At 36.0% G+C, this 20494-nt stretch overlaps 3 protein-coding genes across 5 annotated transcripts; 1 reads left to right on the top strand and 2 right to left on the bottom strand.

Annotated features, from left to right (window-relative positions):
* Nucleotides 1–994: 994 nt before the first annotated feature.
* On the top strand, nt 995–5014 carry LOC105970469 (gibberellin 2-beta-dioxygenase 1). Of its 2 annotated transcripts, XM_088822371.1 has the most exons (4): nt 995–1610; nt 1844–2195; nt 4583–4803; nt 4909–5014. In XM_088822371.1, the coding sequence occupies exons 1-4, from the start codon at nt 1207–1209 to the stop codon at nt 4922–4924; spliced, it is 993 nt and encodes a 330-aa protein (XP_088678497.1). In that variant the 5' UTR covers nt 995–1206; the 3' UTR covers nt 4925–5014. The 2 variants fall into 2 exon arrangements, with proteins under 2 accessions (XP_088678497.1, XP_012850750.1); XM_012995296.2 differs by having other exon boundaries at nt 996–1610; nt 4583–5014.
* Nucleotides 5015–6347: 1333 nt separating this feature from the next.
* On the bottom strand, nt 6348–8557 carry LOC105970445 (interactor of constitutive active ROPs 4). Of its 2 annotated transcripts, none has more exons than XM_012995267.2 (3): nt 8265–8557; nt 7554–7617; nt 6348–7440 (listed from the first exon to the last, which is right to left on the bottom strand). In XM_012995267.2, exons 2-3 carry the CDS (start codon nt 7565–7567, stop codon nt 6537–6539), a joined length of 918 nt encoding a protein of 305 aa, XP_012850721.1. In that variant the 5' UTR covers nt 7568–7617; nt 8265–8557; the 3' UTR covers nt 6348–6536. The 2 variants fall into 2 exon arrangements, with proteins under 2 accessions (XP_012850721.1, XP_012850722.1); XM_012995268.2 differs by having other exon boundaries at nt 7554–7614; nt 8265–8520.
* A 9541-nt stretch (nt 8558–18098) lies between these two features.
* LOC105970464 (polyphenol oxidase I, chloroplastic) lies at nt 18099–20494 on the bottom strand. Its single transcript, XM_012995291.2, has one exon. The coding sequence runs from the start codon at nt 20026–20028 to the stop codon at nt 18295–18297; it is 1734 nt and encodes a 577-aa protein (XP_012850745.2). The 5' UTR covers nt 20029–20494; the 3' UTR covers nt 18099–18294.

The following is a 20494-nucleotide window of genomic DNA, read 5'->3' as shown; positions in this document are numbered from 1 at the left end:
AATTCACTGTGTGACTTCAAATTAGCTTGGCCGACTTCAGTAACGACATTACAATGAAATGTAATATAATCTTAAGCAGGTTTTACATGCTAATGAAATAAATCGGGTGATCTTAAATTATTAACAAAAATACTCATGTATATACGAGTGCTTAATGAATGATTATTTATATAGATCTATAATTCAAATCTACACTGTAAATTATACTAGATATAGCATCTCATGAACAATGATAAGCATGCTTGAAAGATAGTAACAAACTTTTAGTACATCAAAATTTGAGGGGTTAACTTTTACCCAAGCTAAAAACATATGTTTTTTTTTTTCGTTTGTGCTAACTTAAGCTTATTTTCAATATAAATCTATAACTCCTAAATCATATTTAACAAGTGTAAATTACATCTACCTCTGAGGTAATGTTAAATTACGAAATCTCTCCTTTTGTTTGGGTAATTACAATCATCCCCTCAACTATGAATTTTCTTACTGTGTTAAATTTAGTGGAATCTTCTAGATTATATGGAATATTCTCAAATTTGTACCTGTTTTATCTCATTCGAGCTCCAAATTTTGAAGCTAGATGATCATAAGATGTGTTTTTTCGGCTTGTAAATATCAGATTGTGGTGCATCAGAAACTGTATTTTTGCACAAAACGAGTACAAATTAGAGAACATTGCACATAATCTAGAAGATTATGTTAAATTTGACATGTAAGAAAATTCATAGACGAGGACGTAGCTGTAATTCACCAAGCAGGAGGGGATTTTCGTAATTCGATCTTACATCGTGGTTGTAATTTAGCATTATTTAACAATGAAGGCAACATTTTCTATTAGAAAGAAATGCATGGTAATTACTCTTTTTTTTTTTAAAGGAAATTACTACCTTATGTAAGAGAAAAATAAAAAAATAAAAAATTAAATTGACCCCTCACCCCAACACACACACACACACACACACACACAGTCCCCCAAAAACACTCTATAAATAGGCAAGCAGCTCTTGAGCCCCATGCCTTCTTATATACCTGAGCTACCTTCCACAACTCTCCAGCTCATCTCACAATTAATAAACCTTCTCTAAAATCTCTCCTTCCATCACACAAATCTCTCTCCCATTCTCTCTTATCCCACATCCAAAAACAAAAACAAAAAAATTAAATTCATTTCTTTTCTTTTTTATAAAGAAATCATAATTAATTATTATGGTGGTTCTCTCAAAACCATCTCCAATGGAACAGTTCACCACCACCGCCACCACCACCACTAGCACGACATTATTCCCATTGATCGACCTCTCGGAACCACCCGAGTCGTCGAAGACGAAGCTAGTCGCCGCCTGCGAAGAATTCGGATTCTTTAAAGTAATCAACCACGGCGTCCCGATTGAACTAATGGCGGAATTGGAATACGAAGCTCTTAAATTCTTCTCTTTGCCCCTCTCGGCTAAGGCGAAAGCCGGCCCGCCCGACCCGTTTGGCTACGGCAACAACAAAATCGGCCGCAAGGGTGATGTCGGCTTGGTCGAGTATTTGCTCTTGACCACCGATACCCAATCCGATTACCAAAAGTTCGCCTCCATTTTCGGGGAAGCCGCCGAGAAATTCCGGTTAGTTTTTTTTTTTTTTTTTTCATATTACAGTTAAACCTCTATAAATTAATACACTCGGGACTAGCGTAATTCTATTAATTTAGCGAATTATTAAATTATCGAGCGAGTTAATAATTGAACACATTTTCACCGAATCGGGGACAGAGAAAAACTATTATTTAATTGAGGTTATTAATTTATCAACTATTAATTTATCGAGATTCTGCTGTATATATATTTTTTTTGGGTAGATGCGTGGTGAATGAATACGTGGCGGCGGTGAAGAAAATGGCGTGCGAGGTTCTAGAAATGGTGGCCGACGGGCTGAAGATTCAGGCGAGGGATGTGTTGAGTAAGATGCTGATGGATGAGGAGAGTGATTCTGTTTTCCGGCTGAATTACTACCCATCGTGCTCGCCGGAGTTTCAAGATTCCGGCGGCCGAAATCTGATCGGATTCGGGGAGCACACAGACCCGCAGATAATTTCAGTGCTTAGATCAAACGATACTTCGGGGCTTGAAATATATTTGAAAGATGGGAATTGGATTTCGGTGCCGCCGGATCAGTATTCTTTCTTTGTTAATGTTGGCGACTCGTTGCAGGTAACCACCGCTTTCCTTTCTTTCTTTCCCGCCGTCAATTTATTATTATTTAATTTTTATTTTTATTATATTATTTTTATTTATTTATTATTATTATTATTATTTTATTTTTCTTTTGTGGGATTGCATTAGTTGAAATGTGAGGATTTACATGAAGGGTTTTTTATCTTTATATTTTTATATAAATTTTTTTAGAAAAAAACTAATTCTTATAGAAAAATAGTTTTGCAATTAAGGCTTTTTAACAATTTTGCTCCTTAATTTCAAGAAAAATTAAAAAATAATTCTTATATGTGGAAACTCGAATATTTTTTCTCTATTTTTATTAAATATTTTTCTTTGAATTCATTGTTTTTTAGTACCCTTGTATCATATAAAATTACTAAAAAAGACTCCCCATATTATTAATATTACAAACTCCTATAATTCATTTTTAGTACACAACTCCTAAATATTAAAATTTTATAGAGTAGATTGCTAAAAATATTATGATATTAGGGGATGTTATTGATATTAATAATATAAAAAATAACAATTAGAGTAAACATAAAGTGATGAATACAATAAACCCTGTTACTTTCAAAACCTTTTAGATTTGACCTAGTGTTTAAATAATCATACTCCAAAAGGAAAAAAATAATATAATAATAATAAAATAAATAAATAATCATACCTCTACATGTGATAATGATTGATTAAATTATTATGTTTTACATGCAAGATTTAGCTAATTTATTTATACCAAATAATTATAATTTGCATGATGATTTATGATTTTATATATATATATATATATATATATATATATATATATATATATATATATATATATATATATATATATATATATATATATATATATATATATATTAAAATAATAATATGAAATTACACGTAAATGAGAACGTGTGTGGGTATAGGATGATGTGAAAGTTTACTAGATTTGACTAAGAATTATTTTCGGTTGGACAGTGTGTTGTGAGCCCATCACTTCTCCCTTATTTCCTGCACGCGTTTCTTTCATTCATTTTCGTTTTCCATAATTAAATAAACAATAAAAAAATAATTCTTTCTTTTTTCTTTTTTTTTTGAGAAAATAAATTAATTATTCAATGGACCTACCTTGATTCCTCCCCAAATAAATTATTTCAACTCATTTTCAACCAATTAGTGCTTCTAGAAAATACTTTGATTTTTTATTTTTTTTAATGTGAATAAATTTCATCTCAAATTGAATATTATTGTTTTTCAATAAAATATTTAAATTGAGTAAAATCTAGAGTTAGCTAGAAATAATATTTCAATTTGTAATTGCTCTAGATATTCAGTAGATAGTACGTACATTCGATGTAATATACCAGACTATTAACTATTGATCTGCACATAATTACACACACTCTCATTTATTTGTGTTTAGTAAAAAGTTATTTCGCTACATCAATATTTAATAATTACCAGTATTATTTCATCGCGTGTAGCATCTCAATAACCATATATACACCCACACTTATTAAATATAAGTGGGGATTGGTATTAAACACCATATTCGAAATGGGTACGGATTTTATGATTTTTCAACATGTATTTGTCCCTCCCGTACCTTGTTGGCATAAATAATTATTTATAATACAAAAAATAATTAAAAAAAAAAAAAAAAAAAATCAATTTCAACTCATTATGTAGGGTACTCGATCTACTCCTTGAATTTGATATATAACATTTTATCTTGTTAGCAAATATTGAGGGCCATAGGTATAATAAATTGTGCCTATAGTAGTACGAACTGAGTAACTAGGGGAATTTGATATATAACATTTATCTTGTTAGCAAATATTGAGGGCCAAAGGTATAATAAATTGTGCACACAGTAGTACTAACTGAGTACCTAGAGGTGGAAATTGGAATGAAATTTCTAATTTATGCTAATTCCGATCTAGAATTTTTTTGATTTTGGATTAATTTCTTTCAATCCGAATTTCAAAATTACGACGTCCATTTTTTTTCGAAATTATTTAGATCAGAGTTGGAATATATATGAGTTTCCGATTTTCTTTTCGAAAATTTTGATTTATTTTCCGTCTTTGGTACAAGTTTTTCATTCCTACATCCGATTTTCCTGAGGTCTTTTGGGACGTAATTGAAATTAGTTTTTCACCTTCGGAAAAATCGTATTTCCTTTTCTTTTTCAAAAAGGCTAATTCTGATCCGTTCGATTTACACCCTACGGGCTTCCAGTATATAGCAATACTCACTCCATTGTCATCCTGCAACTTACTAGGAAATCAAAATTTATTTATTCGAAGGATCTTCTTTATTTTATTAAATTTTGAAAAAAAAAAAATTAAATTTTTTTTTGGTGTGTGTGTGTGTGTGTGTGTGTGTGACAGGTAATGACTAATGGGAGGTTCAAGAGTGTAAGGCATAGAGTTGTGGCGAACAGCAGAAAAGCAAGAATATCAATGATTTATTTTGGAGGACCACCTTTGTGTGAAAAGATAGCTCCTTTGCCTTCTTTATTAATTCAAGGGGATCAAGACAGCTTGTACAATGAGTTTACTTGGTTTGACTACAAAACTTCTGTCTACACTTCTCGTCTTTCTGATAATAGGTTGGGCCTTTTTGAGAAAATTGCTGCCTGATCTTTCTTTCTTTTTTCTTATTAATTGTCGAAAATTCTTAGATTTTTTTTTTTTTTTTTTTTTTTTTGGGATAGGTATAGCTTTGATTGATTTTTTTTCACGAAATCTCTACTCTTCGTATTGGATTTTCCCGAACCCCGAAACAATAACTAGTTAGAAATAAATTTTACTTGTTAAAGACATTGATTGTTGATGCGTGTACGTTCGTGATGTTGCTTCGATCGAGGTTGGATAACTTGGAAGCCATCTCAAAGATATGATAGATAGAATAGGGAATGCGATGGGTCACCACCATATATAGACGAGCTTGAAGTAGTTCGACACTAGATATTCATTTGTGGACCTACGACAAAGTGAAACATTAGGTGACTCGTCGAGGTTGCCACAACGATTATCCTCCAAACGCTCGAATCAATTATTGGGCCAATAAAATTTGTAGAATTCAATTAAACACTTGAACGATATGAATGAGTTCACATTTTTTTGTTCCCACGGGCTTTTTCGATGGATTAGTTAGCTTGGCTTAACTTCAAACCCCTAAACTTATAAGTAGTGCATAATTAGGTCTATTGGGCTAATATCCATCTAGGTCAAATTAGTCATGGTATACATATCGTAGTAGTCTTGCGACTATAATACATCTTCGTTAAACGTTGGAAGTCTTACGACTAGAATACATCTTGGTTGTGATCGATATGGAATAAAATGTGTAAGGTCAACGAATTTAAATGTGGAAAGTACTAAATGGATCGGTACGGAAAAATGCAATTGTCGTTGGAGTTCAACATTACGGGGATATATATATATATTTAAACTTCTAATATTATTAAATTTCGCAAGAGCAATATGCGACTACTGAAATGTTTACCAAAAATCATGTAAAGCCGAAGATGATTTTAGATCAATTGCAAAACCCGCCCCATTGCCATCTCTAATTATTGGTGTCACCCTGGTGGAAGTTTTTTTAATTATTGCATTAGCATTTACGCGCCAAGAAAACAAAGAGTACTATACATTGGTATTGTATATATTGAAAAAGGCTTCTCGTAAAAGGAAGTGGATTAGGCGTAATTGTGACAGATAGAGAGATAGGAAATGTGTTTCCGACCGCAAATCATCTATTGTATCTATTCCAAATCAATAGGAATGTGGGTGTGGAGCTTGTGTGTTCTAGGCATGGAACTCCATTAGCCACTCCCATTTGGGGCGTGAAACATCGTTGCTTCCGTCCATTTTGGACCTGGAACAACTAGTTTAACATAATTTGACTCTTAGAGAGAGAAACGCATGCACTAAAAGTTGAAACCACTCGTAAAAATAAAACAAAAAATAGCATAATGTATAATAACAAATAGTGTGATTCGAAACTCGGAATCTAGTTATAATTTTGGCATCGTTCGGTATTTCATCGAAACTCCCTAATCTCATAAAAAAAATAAAAATAAAAAATCAAAATTGTGTTGGGATGCCAACATAGGCACACTACCTACCTAGATAAATCAAAACTGCCATGTTTTTGGTAAAATCCTAAAATCATATTAGCTAAACCCCATTTTACACTAAGCACATACATTCAAACACATACAATCAAACAACAAATCCAAGAGAATTAGGTCTTATTACATCAAACACTAGAAACAAACACATGCAAAAATGGTAAGAGATCAAAACCATTTTCCTAAATATCATTGTGAAAAACACTCTACTTATGGCCCTTCTTTCTCCACAAGTCTCCAAACATTCGAATACCCGAAACTCTCCTCTTTTCACCGCCGAAAGCATCCTCGTGTTCATACTCAAATGCACGACCGTAATACTTATTGTCCATCGAACCACATCTCTCCGATATTCCTCTACCGTTGATCTCCAATTCCCCAGCCAAAACCGACGCTGCAGATTCCGCCGCTTTTCTCCATTGCTCCGTTTGCACTTTAAGCCTCTTCATCTCGTTTTCTAGCTCCTCCTTTTCCTTTTCGGTAGCATCTAGCTTCTCGCTCAAGCGGGCCCCACTTACTCTACTCTTTACCACCTCATCTTCGGCCTTCCTCAACTTCAAACTCATTTCCTCAATCTCCGATTCGGACGACGACAACTTCATCGACTTATCGTCCAGCTGGCGCTTCAAGTTCTCGTTTTCTTTTCGGAAAAACTCCAATTCTTTTTCTCTCTCATCCAACATTGACTTTACCAAATTTATGTCATCTAAAGGAGATTCGGTCAACTTAGATTCCACAACTAATTTCTCTACCGAAACTTCGAAAACGTCAGTTCCCTCATCTTCATTGTTCGATACTCGAGGAATATTCTTCGATAGATCCTCGGATTTGTCGTCGAGTACTTCTTGAGCCGCGATCTTGTGCTTGAGCGACTTGAGCTCGTCTTGCGCTTGACCGAGTTGAGATTCCAAATCGGAGATTCGGGTTCCGAGTTTCTTTTGATTCAACGGCTCCGATTGCGAGGTGATGCGAGGGGATCGACCGTTCGATAGCCTCGGACTCCTCTCGGTTCGTGGCCGGTGATGTAGCGGATCCGAATCGGAGCTCGACGATGTACGGATATTAGGTGGGCCCCGCAGAGATGATTGCCGTTGTGGCATTTCTGTGGATCTATTGTGTACAATATATCATAATGATCAAAATCAATCCAAATTCACACACACAGATTTTATATTTTATTTAGATATTGCAAATTAAAAAATAAATAAAAAAATAAAAATTACCTTGATCGAGGCATTTTATTTCTTCAATTAAAGCAACTATGTGAATGCAACCGCGATGAACCTGCTGAGATAAGTTTGCACGTACATATTAGTTATTACAATTTGCTATGAATATTTTTTAATTTTTAATTTTTTCTTTTTTTTTAGAGAGTGAGAAAACATTGTCAGAACAACAAAGACAGCTCTGCTGCTTTAATTTCTGCTTATTGAAAAAAGTTAAAGTAACTTTATTACAGTCACACTTTATTGCAGCCATGCAAAATAACAGTATTATCAAAAGATGTGATTTTGCTCAGTCCAAAAATTCATTTCTTATCAATAATAAAATAATATCAAACAAAATAAAATAAAATAAAAAATGAAAAATTCACCTGACTTATTTTCAAACTGATATTAGCGTTGAGCCCATTAATTAATAAAGTAAACAATATTGTTAACAAAGGTCCTCTTAATTAATAATAAAAATAATAATAATAATAATAAAATCCTCAAGGAATTTTTCATTTTTTTTTATTACACACCAGAAGAACATAAAAATGGAACAAACAGATGTCTGTAATGGAAAACATACAGCAAGGAAAATAATAAGCCCACAACATCATTAAAATCCACAAAAGTAGCAGAATAATTTATACTATTATACAATACATATATATATATATATATATATATATATATATATATATATATATATAACATAAAACATCTTACCCTGATTATGTTATTCTTGGACGATCAAACAAAGGAGAAGAGGAAGAAGAAATGGAATTTTAAGTTTGAATGGCATTTATATTATGAATACATATGTTTATTTTATAAAGGCTAGAGAGAGAGAGAGAGAGAGAAGCTCTTTTAGGGAAACGAGAGAAGTTGTAAAAACTGTACGCATAGTGCATTTAACCGACACCAAGTAAAGGCTAGAGAGAGAGAGAGAGTGAAAGAGGAGAGAGAGAGAGAGAGATGTTTTGAAAATTTGAATTAAAGGGTTGAAACTATAAAAACATGGGTACAAAAGTAGCAACTGTTGGGAATGGAAAAGGAGAGAGAGAGAGAGAGAGAGAGAGCGTGCGGTTGGAAGAGGACAAGAAAGTAATTTCGCAAGGTTTGAAAGAGGACAAGAGAGTAATTTTAAACAAAGTTTTCATTATTGATGAAAATCTTGGGAAGTGCCAACTTGGACGACACTAGTATCTTTTCCCAGCTTCTCACTTTCAATTCTCTTGTCTTTTGTTTTCAAACGAGATCTTTCTCTCTCCTCCTCTATCTCTCTCTCTCTCACTCACACATAGTGTGTGTGTGTTTGTGTGCATCAATATTATTAGTTAAACTTTCTTTGATCTTTTTTTCTCAAAAAGGTGGAGAGTGTCTCTTTTGTTGTGAGATTCTTGAATTGTCACATGAAAATGGTGTATTTTATAACTTCCTTGACTTTTTATTATTATTTATTTCTTTTCGAAACGAGTTAACCTCACATACTTAAGATTATTAGACTAAGGCCCATTGAATGATAAAAACTTAGGCAAATTACGGTCAGCTACCGAGTTATGGTCAAATTACGAAAATCTTCCTCTTATTTAGGTAATTACAGTCACCTCCCTTAATTATGTATTATCTTACGAAAAGACCCCTGCAGAGGTAAATTTAGGAATTTTAATTTGGTAAAATCGAACCGAAATTTCGTTACACCAACACTTCATACCGTTTACTGAACTAAATATACAATTTAGTACGTGGATTTATTTTGGATTAATTTATATTTCTGTTTTAATTTATGGATTTGGTATCTTATAGGTACAAATCGAATATTAGGTGTCCAGGAAGCAAAAATGATCAAAGAGTAAGAAAAGAGTTGCAATTAGAAAAATAAAATCAAATTAGAAGAGAGAATCCCAGAACATCTTTGGTAGTGTCCACGAAGTCGAGCATAACTTTCTCATATGGACTCCAAATCAACTGGTTCTGGCGGCATTAGAAAGCTATTTCAGCTGGCTACAGTTTTCTGTCTAACGGCAAATTTCCAAATTCGGGCTCGAACATGGTCAAAATTGGATTCCAAAAGCGATCATGAAAATACGTAATACAGTTCGAGGACATGAATGCGCATCAAGAAACGTGCACAAAAACACTCGCTCAAAAAGATACGCACACAAGTTAAAGTACAAAAGCATGCACAAAAAGGATCATGAAAACACAAACTACAATCCTAGGACATTAATACAAATCAACAAACATGCACAAGCACACTCGCTCAAATGGACATGCACAAACGTACATGTAAAAAAAACATGCGCAAAAGTGCATTCGCAACAACGTTCTTAAAAACACGAACTACAATACTAGGACTTTAATACGCATCAACAAACAACAGCAAAAACACTAGATAAAAAAGATACAGTGGAGTGTAGAAGTAAAACTCTACGTTTACGTTTACGTGGATTTTTATTTGGATTAATTTATATTTCTGTTTTAATTGGTGGATTTGGTATCTTATAGGTTCAAATCGAAAATTAGGTGTCCAGGAAGCAAAAATGATCAAAGAGTAAGAAAAGATTTGCAATTAGGAAAATAAAATCAAATTAGAAGAGAGAATCCCTTAACATTTTTGGTAGTGTCCACGAAGTCGAGCATAACTTTCTCACCCGGACTCCAAATCAACTGGTTCCGGCGGCATTAGAATGCTATTTCAGCTGGCTACAATTCCTATCTAACGGCAAATTTCCAAATTCGGGCTCGAACATGGTCAAAATTGGATTCCAAAAGCGATCATGAAAATACGTAATACAGTTCGAGGACATGAATGCGCATCAAGAAATGTGCACAAAAACACTCGCTAGACAAGATACGCACATAAGTAAAAGTACAAAAGCATGCACAAAATTACTCACCCAAAAGTGCATTCGCAAAAAGGATCATGAAAACACAAACTACAATCCTAGGACATTAATACAAATAAACAAACATGCACAAGCACACTCGCTCAAATGAACATGCACAAACGTACATGTAAAAAAACATGCGCAAAAGTGCATTCGCAACAACGTTCTTAAAAACACGAACTACAATACTAGGACTTTAATACGCATCAACAAACAACAGCAAAAACACTAGATAAAAAAGATACAGTGGAGTGTAGAAGTAAAACTCTACGTTTACTTTTACGTGGATTTTTATTTGGATTAATTTATATTTCTGTTTTAATTGGTGGATTTGGTATCTTATAGGTTCAAATCGAAAATTAGGTGTCCAGGAAGCAAAAATGATCAAAGAGTAAGAAAAGAGTTGCAATTAGGAAAATAAAATCAAATTAGAAGAGAGAATCCCTGAACCTCTTTGGTAGTGTCCACGAAGTCGAGCATAACTTTCTCATATGGACTCCAAATCAACTGGTTCCGGCGGCATTAGAAAGCTATTTCAACTGGCTACAATTCCTGTCTAATGGCAAATTTCCAAATTCGGACTCGAACATGGTCAAAATTGGATTCCAAAAGTGATCATGAAAATACGTAATACAGTTCGAGGAAATGAATGCGCATCAAGAAACGTGCACAAAAACACTCGCTAGAAAAGATACGCACATAAGTAAAAGTACAAAAGCAAACACAAAAGTATCACGCAAAAGTGCATTCGCAAAAAGGATCATGAAAACACAAACTACAATCCTAGGACATTAGTACAAATAACCAAACATGCACAAGCACAGTCGCTCAAATAGACATGCACAAACGTACATATAAAAAAACATGCCCAAAAGTGCATTTGCAACAACGTTCTTAAAAACACGAACTATAATACTAGGACTTTAATACACATCAACTTGTATCTTGCCCAAAATGCCCCTCACAATATAATTCACATAAATTTCATCCATAACGTCCCAATGTAGTAATTATTGCGCATTGACCCTCAATTTTAACAAATATATCACATAAACTCTCAATTTCACAATTTTTTGAAAAAGTATTTTTTTTTTTCAGAATTTTTTTTTCCTGAACCTTTGACCGCATGTCTCATGCGTTGACTTTTTTTTTCCAACAATACTATTGTCTAGACATGGCCACGGGTCCAACCCGAACACTGTGGAAACGGACCCCAGTTTGCGTGGGTCGGTTTCGGGTCTTGATTTTGCGAACCCGAGACCCAACGGGACTCCTGGGCGCGAGTCGATCCGAGGACCCGAAAGTTTTAATGTGCAAATAACACAAAAATGCAATGGTTAGAGGTCGAACTTGGGGTGTTCGAATGGTTTTGTAGAGTACTAACCATTCCGGAAAGACAATTTCTTACAATATTACTAATTGCAAACATATAAATATGAATAAAACTGTAAAATAATTGTTGATACTTCGTCCAGGTATTGGAACAATTTATTTATGTTTATTCATAAGCTCTGATTGGAAGAGGAGGTTGTAGATTTGGGGAGTGGCGCTGGAGGAGCCTCTGGGGCGGCTCGTCGTTGTACTTGAAACGCCGTGGGATTTTGCTGATTTTACGGATTTCATTTAGTTGTTTCTGCCGACGAAAAATGGGCGGTCTAGTTCCGACGCCGTGGCAAACTACAGCTTTTTTTTGGCTGGTTTTGGTGATTTAGTTGATTTCAATATTTCTCATAGTAGGTTTCGATAATATTGTAGTTGGTTTCAATATATTGTAGTTGATTTCGATGATTTTGTAGTTGGTTTGAAGATTTTGTAGTTGTTGGATAAAATTGTAGTGTATTACTATAAATTGTATTTGTAGTTGGTTCCTAAAATTTGTAGTTAGATTGAGGTGTTTTATAGTTATTTTTGTTATAAATTGTAGTCGTATTCGAATTTTGTAATTGATTATTGTATTTGTATTTGATTATTGAAATTTGTAGTTGTTTAATGATGTGGCAGGTATGCTAGGAAAAAAACTGATTTTATTAAAAAAATTGAATTTATTAAAAAAAAAAATTTGTTAAGAAATTAATTTATTAAAAAGAACAAAAGAAAAATGTAGAAAATAAAACAATATATAGGTAATGGGTAAGACCGTAAGAGGGATGGGAAATTAGAATAAGGGTAAAATAGAATTATGAAAAGTTGTGGGGTGGAGGCTTGGGGCGGAAAATGGCGTGGACATCATAGAAGAATCTTTGCATTCCGAAGTCTAGAGGGGGCATGGGATTCAGGGATTTAAGAAGTTTCAACTATGCATTGTTAGCCAAGCAGTTGTGGAGGATATTAACGCAATCGGATAGTCTCCTTTCCAAAATCATCACGGCTCGTTATTTTCCACACTGAGATATTTTTAGAGCAGGCGTTGGTACACGCCCGTCAGCTACTTGGAGAAGTTTGCGAAAGGCTCGTCCTTTTCTCACTGCTGGAATTAGAAGAAGGATTGGCGACGGACATGAGACGGCAATTTGGGCAGATCCATGGTTATGCGATGACGGAAATTTTAAAATTATTACGCGAAGACCTATGGACTCAAGTTATCCCGATCAAGTGTCCGATTTAATCGACCAAGATACTAGGACATGGAGGGTTCAACTCATTGACAAGGTTTTTTGGCATGTGGACAGGGAGAGGATTATGTCCGTCCCAATTGGTAGTAGAATTGCACGGGATAGATGGATATGGCATTACACTCATTCTGGGCATTTCACAGTCCGATCATGCAACCACAACATATTGTCGAACGACCGTTATTTGAGTAGAGCTGGATCTGGAGAAGATGGTTCAAGCAGCGGCGAAAATGTTCGGCGATGGAATCTTATTTGGGAGATTCCTCTTCCTCCGAGAATTCGTATTTTCTTATGGCGGGCATGTTCGGAGATACTACCCACTGGCGCTGAATTGTGGCGGCGAAAGGTGGCATCATCTCCAATATGCTCTCGATTCAGAGCAGCTGTGGAGACAGTTATCCATGCTCTCCAAAACTGCGGCGGCATGGGGATGGTTTGGAACTCATCACCTTTCCACTCGAAACCTCTTGAGCAGACATGTTCTATGTGGGAGTGGGTCAATCACATGCACAACAATCTTAATGGGAACAATTTTCTCTTGGCTCTTATTGTTACTCGGAAAGCATGGGAGGTAAGGAATAGGGCTATACATGGAGAGGAAGGGATTACGGAGGAAGAATTGGTTCAATGGTGTTGGGCTTATCTCTCCGCTTACCAGCAAGCACAACTGTCAAAGTTTGCTTCTCCAAGGGCTCAATTTCAAACTTCCTGGACTCCACCCCATGAAGGAGTAATTAAAGTGAATTTCGATGCAGCTATTCCCGTGGGCAATAACTTTTATTCAGTGGCCATGATAGCTAGAGACTGGCGAGGAGAGTGTTGTAGGTGGGTTGTCCGTAAATTTCCGGGGCGGCCAAAGGCGGTAGATTGTGCAGCACATGCTGCTCTTGAAGCTATTGCACTGGCTAAATTACATGGTTGGAACTCGATCATTTTAGAGGGGGATTGCTTAAATGTCATCAATGCCTTGAAAGCCGGAGTTCTTTCTTCCTCCTCATTTGGAGCATATATTGAGGAGCTCTTAACTATTACTGCATCTTTTGATTCATGTAACTTTCTTTTTATTAAGCGTAACGGCAATTCTTTGGCACATGTTCTTGCCACGAAGTTAAACTTTACTTTCAGTGAAGGGACTTCTCTTCCCCAGACTTTGGCGATATATGCCCAATAAAATCATCATTTTCTCAAAAAATAATTATGAAAAGTTAAGAGGCTACAAATAACAAACTGGATCAAGTTCTATTAAAAAAATAAGAGGGGGTCTCATTAACAAAACCTTTAATTTAAGGAAAAAATAGTGAGAATTTCTTCACTAAGCGACCTAATTTGAGGTAATGACAATAAACACCATTTTTATACGAGCTAAGTCCCTTGCAAATTTTTCTAATTATAATTTATCAACTTACACTAAAAATCAACTGATTTCAGCCATCTCTCCCATTCTATCTATGCCCATCTCGAGTCAGCTATTTTGAATAAGCTGAGTGAATATATTAACAATTGAGTCAATTAACCTAAACAAGTCGAATCAAGTTATTTTAACTTAGTTGATCGATTCAAATCAGTAGAGTAGATTGATTTACAACATAGTGAATGAGTTATTCAACATATTTTAAATTTCACGAACAAACTTGTGGTAGTACGTTTTCATAAAAAAATAGTGTGACGCATATTTTTTTTAGTAACAAAGTAGTGCTAAGCTTCTCTCTCTCTCTCTCTCTCTCTCTCTCTCTCTCTCTCTCTCTCTCTCTCTCTCTCTAAATGTTCTTCTTATGTCAAATGGAAACATATTTGATGTTTTTTGTCAAGACATTAAAATTTGTTACAGTAGGACATCGATAAATTAATAATCTCCTTTAAATAATAATTTATTTCGGTCCTAATTCAGTAAAACCCTACCGATGGTGCTCGAAATCCGCACCCTCAAGATCTCCTTATAAACCTTACTCGTTAAGTCGTCGGAAAGTTCAACACCCGTTGGATTAGAGACCGGTGGCGTTAAAACAGTGGACGGAATATAGAGAAGTAGAGAGAGTTTAGAGAGATATGATTATTATTGATGTAAAACGTAACCTTAATTAGGGTTGTTACAAGTGTTTATATAGGTGAATCATTCTAGGTATTTTCCTATTATCAAAAGACGTGTGATATGCCTAATTGGGTCAACCCAATAAGCTTACAATCTCTCTATCTACTGGACCACGAATCCGATTTAGAAGAACACTATTACGAAAGCCCAATCACCTTCAAATAAGGTTTTGGGCCCAACAAATTAATCTCAGCCCAATCGACAAGGTATAAATAACGATTTAATTCATTTATTAAAGATACGCCCTATTATCTGGACAATTCGACAATTCATATTCTCTAAACTACTTCTACTATCCGCACGTCTGACTTGAGTGTCGGAGGGGTTTCCAGATCAACCCCCAGCCTAATCAACGTTTTCTCTGTTCGCAGATATCTCAGGACCATCTAGCACGTGAGCAGTGATCCACTTTGCTCTCCCAGCTTCTTTTACCTCAACTACTTGAGGTGATCGATTTATAACATCATCAGCTTGTAATATGCCAATCATCTCTAAATTACACATTTCCTTCTTAACTAAGCCAATTATGTCTCCTTTCCTTATATAAAATATCTACTTTCATTCTTCTCCAAGTCTTTCGGTGCAGTTCGCACCTTGTCGCACGTGTTCTTGAGCTGAGGCGAGCTCATCACTTTAATTGAGGCAAGCTCGTCATCTAGTTCTCCCAGGACTAGCCCTTTTGCGAGCTCCCATCCTTAAATGCAACTTGTGAACTCCCAAGCCCGTCATCATAAGGCCCCCTTTAAGCTGCTAATTCGTACAAAACTCCTCAGGTCTAGCGTCCGCTTCCTCCTTCAGCCCACTTTCTTGAGCCCAGCCCAACCTTGTCAAAATGGCCTCCATCACCTACTAAATTATTAGTTCGATAATTTAATATTTCATTAAATTAAAGAATTTTACTAATCCTAACTATTAATTTATAAAAGTTTAATTATACAATTATTACTAGTTAGCAGCCCTCTCTTAATAGTCAATTTCGACTTTTCAAGTAGTTAATTGCAAAGAATAGCACTATCATGGCGTCAGTTCAACCTAACACAATTGACAAAGTCACAAAGTATATTATAAGGTGGGTTTTGCAAGAAGGCGGCTAGCCAGCTGTCACTCCACCTTGGACACACTCGGGTTACATCTTACACGTTGACATTTATAAATTTATAAGAATAATTAGATGTTACTTCGTGTTATTTATATCAGGAGAATTTTAACGGTCGATCACTACATAATCACACGCACATTATGTGTGCTTAATGGATTGTAAGATTTTAGGCAGGAGTGTTCACTCGGTCGGTAAACCGATCAAACTGTACCGAACTGAAACTTCGCTACGTGCCAAATACCTAACCGAAATTCGATTCGGTATTTGGTAATTTTTTTTGAATTTCGGTATTCGATGCAATGTACAGTATTGATGTTGGGTATAGTGTACATACTAAATAACAAAATATTTAATATATATTTTTCTTTTATTTTAAATCCTTCAATGTTATAACAAATTATACAATACTCATACATTGATAATTTTTTTCATTATTTACAAATTAGACTATTGATAATTATTTTTTTTTTTATTTATGATCGATTATTGAAATTTGAATGCCAAATTCAAGAATAATTAGTTTAAATATCTTTTTTTTTACCTTCTGTAGAATAAGAAAATATATATAGTTTCAGTTTTACTGATATCAAATCGAAAAAACTGAATTAATTTGGTAAAAAATCGTACCGAACCGAATAGTTCGGTTAGATAAACGGTATAAATTTTTGGTGTACTGAAATTTTAATTTACCGAAATTCTAGTATAGTTGGTACGATTTTACCGAATAAACATTGGAGACCCTCATGAACTATGCACTAATTTATTTTTATAAAGAAAAAGTACACAAATTATAAATTATATATAATAAAAAGTGAGACTAACTGTATTCTAGTCATAACAATTTGTTATTATGGACCCCATATTATATTCTACAAAACCAAGTGCAATGTATTATTGCTGATTAAGAAATTAGTGATTCGACTCCACCACTAAGCAGATTGGACAAATTAAAGATGCACATCATTAAAATTAATTTTTTTTTTTTTTTTAAGTGATTCGTAAGTTTTAGAAATTTTTGAATCATGTTACTTATATAATTACAGATTAAAAAAATGAATTTAAATAAAACTAAATACATTTGAAGAAAAAAACCATTTATCTGCTCGAACCATACAAAGTAATTTTAAAAAAAATTACATTTTTTTTCTTTGTCATGCAACTTTAATTTAATATATCCATGTAAGTAAGTATATTTTACTTGTGTATAAATAATATTGAATATAGATTAAATATCTAAAAGTATTAATAACAAATATAATTTTTGGAATAAAATTGATATTTTGGAAAAAATTTTGAAATTAAAATCAAAAAATTAAAACTTATTGTTGTTCGCTTCCGATCCACAAAAAAAAACATGAAGGAAAAAAATAGTTAAAAACAATTGGAGAAATCTCTTATTATTTTTTTTATTTTTTTATTTTTTTTCTTGGCCAAAATTTTATTCCATTAATTACTTTTGAAAGTACAAGGGGGCCTCGTTAAAAACCTTCTGGGCCTACACCACGAAAAGAGTACCCCTATAAATGTTAAGGAATAAAAACGGGGAAAGAAAAACCCTATACAGTCTATTACAAAGTACGAAAGTCACAAAAGAGGGATAAAATTGAAAAACCAAAAATTAAAAGCTCCTATTCTGCTAATAGATCGTCTAGCATTCACACATACTCACTACGCTAGGGTATGTATTGAGGTTAACGTGGCTCAGCCACTGCCGGAGTCAATTTTCATCGGAATATCGAAGGATGATGGTTGGTGGCAGAAGGTTGAATATGAAGGAAATCATATGTATTGCGCTTACTGTGGGTTATTGGGACATCTAGTAGGTGAGTGTAGAGAAATCTCTTATTAACAATGGCCAAACACACATTATTACACAAATTTCAATTTCATTTCAACAATAAATATCACTTAACAAGATCCAAACCACACAAACAACTGGAAATTCTATGCTACACCTGATTTATTAACACCGGGTAATTGTTTAATGAAACCCTCATCTACATTTAATAAATATCCGATGTAAATAACCCGGTGTACGCAGCATATAACTTCCCACAAACAACTCTCAATCGTCGGCATAGATAATATTGATACCACCAATAGTAATATCCTCCCCGCCCGCTTTCGGCACCAACGTAACGAGAATCTTGTCGTCGTCTTCGACATCCAAATCTTCTAGAAGCTCCGTCAGCCCTAACCTAATCCTCGTCTTAACGGTCGTCGAATTCCTGTGCGGCACGTGTGAGTAACTCCCCGCGTACTCGGCCTTGTCCAGCTCATCAGCCGCCTCGTCATCCTCGTCGTTCACAAAAACATCGAACTTCACAAACTTCGCCGTGTCGACTTCGATCCCTTCGATCACAAGCAACTCCTCTTCGTTCTCTTTCTCCTTCTTGCTCCTCGATTTCTTCGGCCTGCTCACGAGAACCTTCACCACCTTGTCCAGCTTCACCGGAAACACCGTCTCCGGCGGCGGCGCCGCCGTACTCGCCGCCACCTTCGACTTCGTCACACGCGCCGTCGGCCGGTTTTTCAGCCATGGGAGGTCGACTTCTTGGTAGACGTACCCCATTTTTTCGTTCTCTAAAGTGTCGCTGTTCTTCACGCGCACCAGACGCGCGTTCTCATCGTAGAATAGGTAATCGGCGTTCAGCCAATCAGAATCCGGGAAATCCTTGGGCTGCTTCGGCCCTGATCTCTGGTTCCGCCATATAGTCCAGAGACGGTCAACGTTTGTGTGGTGACTATAGAAAAGTGGGTCCCGCCCTGTTGAGTAGAAGTTCCCCATATCCTCTCCGCTGGCGGTGTTCTCACCCACCCACGCGTGCATCGCCGTGTGTGACCCACGCTCCACCGACCCGGGACCCGGATCCGGTTTCGTCCCGACCACGTACTTCGCCCCGTAGAAATCTTCCAGCTTTTTCACGTTCCGCACCATCTCGCCGTACATGATCGTCAGATTATTAGGGATTATCTTCTTCGGATTCGTCGGCGACTTCGCGGAATACGCGAGGTCCGTCGGCGTCGGCGGCAGGTGCGTCTGGTTCCGCCGCGGGTTGAACAGCGGCGAGTCATGAACGGCGAACCGCTCCGGCATCACCATTCCGGCGGGATTGTCCCAGTTCCAGAACGGCAGCCCGAAAGTCGGGTCGCCGATCAAGTTTCCGAGAATTCTCTCGTAGAAATACAAATACCATCTGTGCCATGGGAAGAAATGCCAGCAGTTGTGGATTTGGAGCTTCAGTTTCGGGTCGCCGGTTTGCGGGTAAGTCAGGTTGCAGTACGCGCAGTGGACGTTCGCCTGCTGCATGAAGCTCCGGGGGTCGTCGGCCGGGAGGGCTTTCATGAGGGCGATGGCTTTCTCGAACTTGGCGTAGTACTCTTTTCCGGCGAGGTGTGCCGCCGGGCGGTACCGCATTTTGGTGACCGGCGGGAGTTGGTAGTCGATGATCTCAGCGGATTGTGGCGGGCAACAGTTGATGTCCAGGGGCTTTTGGGTGTTGAGGTTTGTGCCGGTGGTGCATTTCGATATGTCGGGAGATGTGATCGGAGCTGCGAACGCTGCCGGGGGATTATCGGCGGAGAGGAGGTGGGCTGCTCCGCCGTATACGCCTCCGATTCCGAGGAGGAGGTTTCTTCTGTCGAGTTTCGGAGTGGGTTCCGTGTTTTTGTCGTTGTTGGTGGATTTGCATGTGATGTTATTACAGCGGCGGGTTTGTGTCTTGAGGGAGGAATTTGACGGGGAAGGTAATTGGGAGGAGGCGGCGGCGCTTGACCACGAAAGGGCCAGAGAAGCCATGGTTGTGTGTTGGTGTTTACTAATTGATTAGTAAATTCGTGCATGGCGAATAAAGCAAGAGGCTCTACTCATATTTATAGACTTAGTTTAATATATGTCGGAAAAAATAAAATAAAATAAAATTATTTTCGGATATCAAAATTAGATAGAAAAATTGGAATTTCAAAAGAATTATATAAAATTCCAATTTCAATCAACAAAATATCGGAGAAATCGGAAATGGTAATATCGGGTATCAGAGTGAAGATATTTATTATAAAGTCGAAATTTTTCGAATTGAAATCGGTGGCATTAAGAATTTTTGTTTCAACTCGCGCCCCTAGTTAATATGTATTTAATTATTGAATAATATTTGCAAGTGACTATTCATGTATTAATCATTTTGAATAACGTTGTTTCTGCATCCAAATTCCAATTGCAACTTGTAAAAAATAAATACTGTTTTTATATAAATATTCCAGGCGGC

The sequence above is a fragment of the Erythranthe guttata genome, chromosome 8, assembly GCF_056151865.1.
Source record: "Erythranthe guttata isolate IM_541 chromosome 8, IM_541, whole genome shotgun sequence".
NCBI classification, from domain to species: Eukaryota; Viridiplantae; Streptophyta; class Magnoliopsida; order Lamiales; family Phrymaceae; genus Erythranthe; species Erythranthe guttata.
Note: the sequence above shows the minus strand (reverse complement) of the source record. Positions and strands in the feature narration are given on the sequence as shown.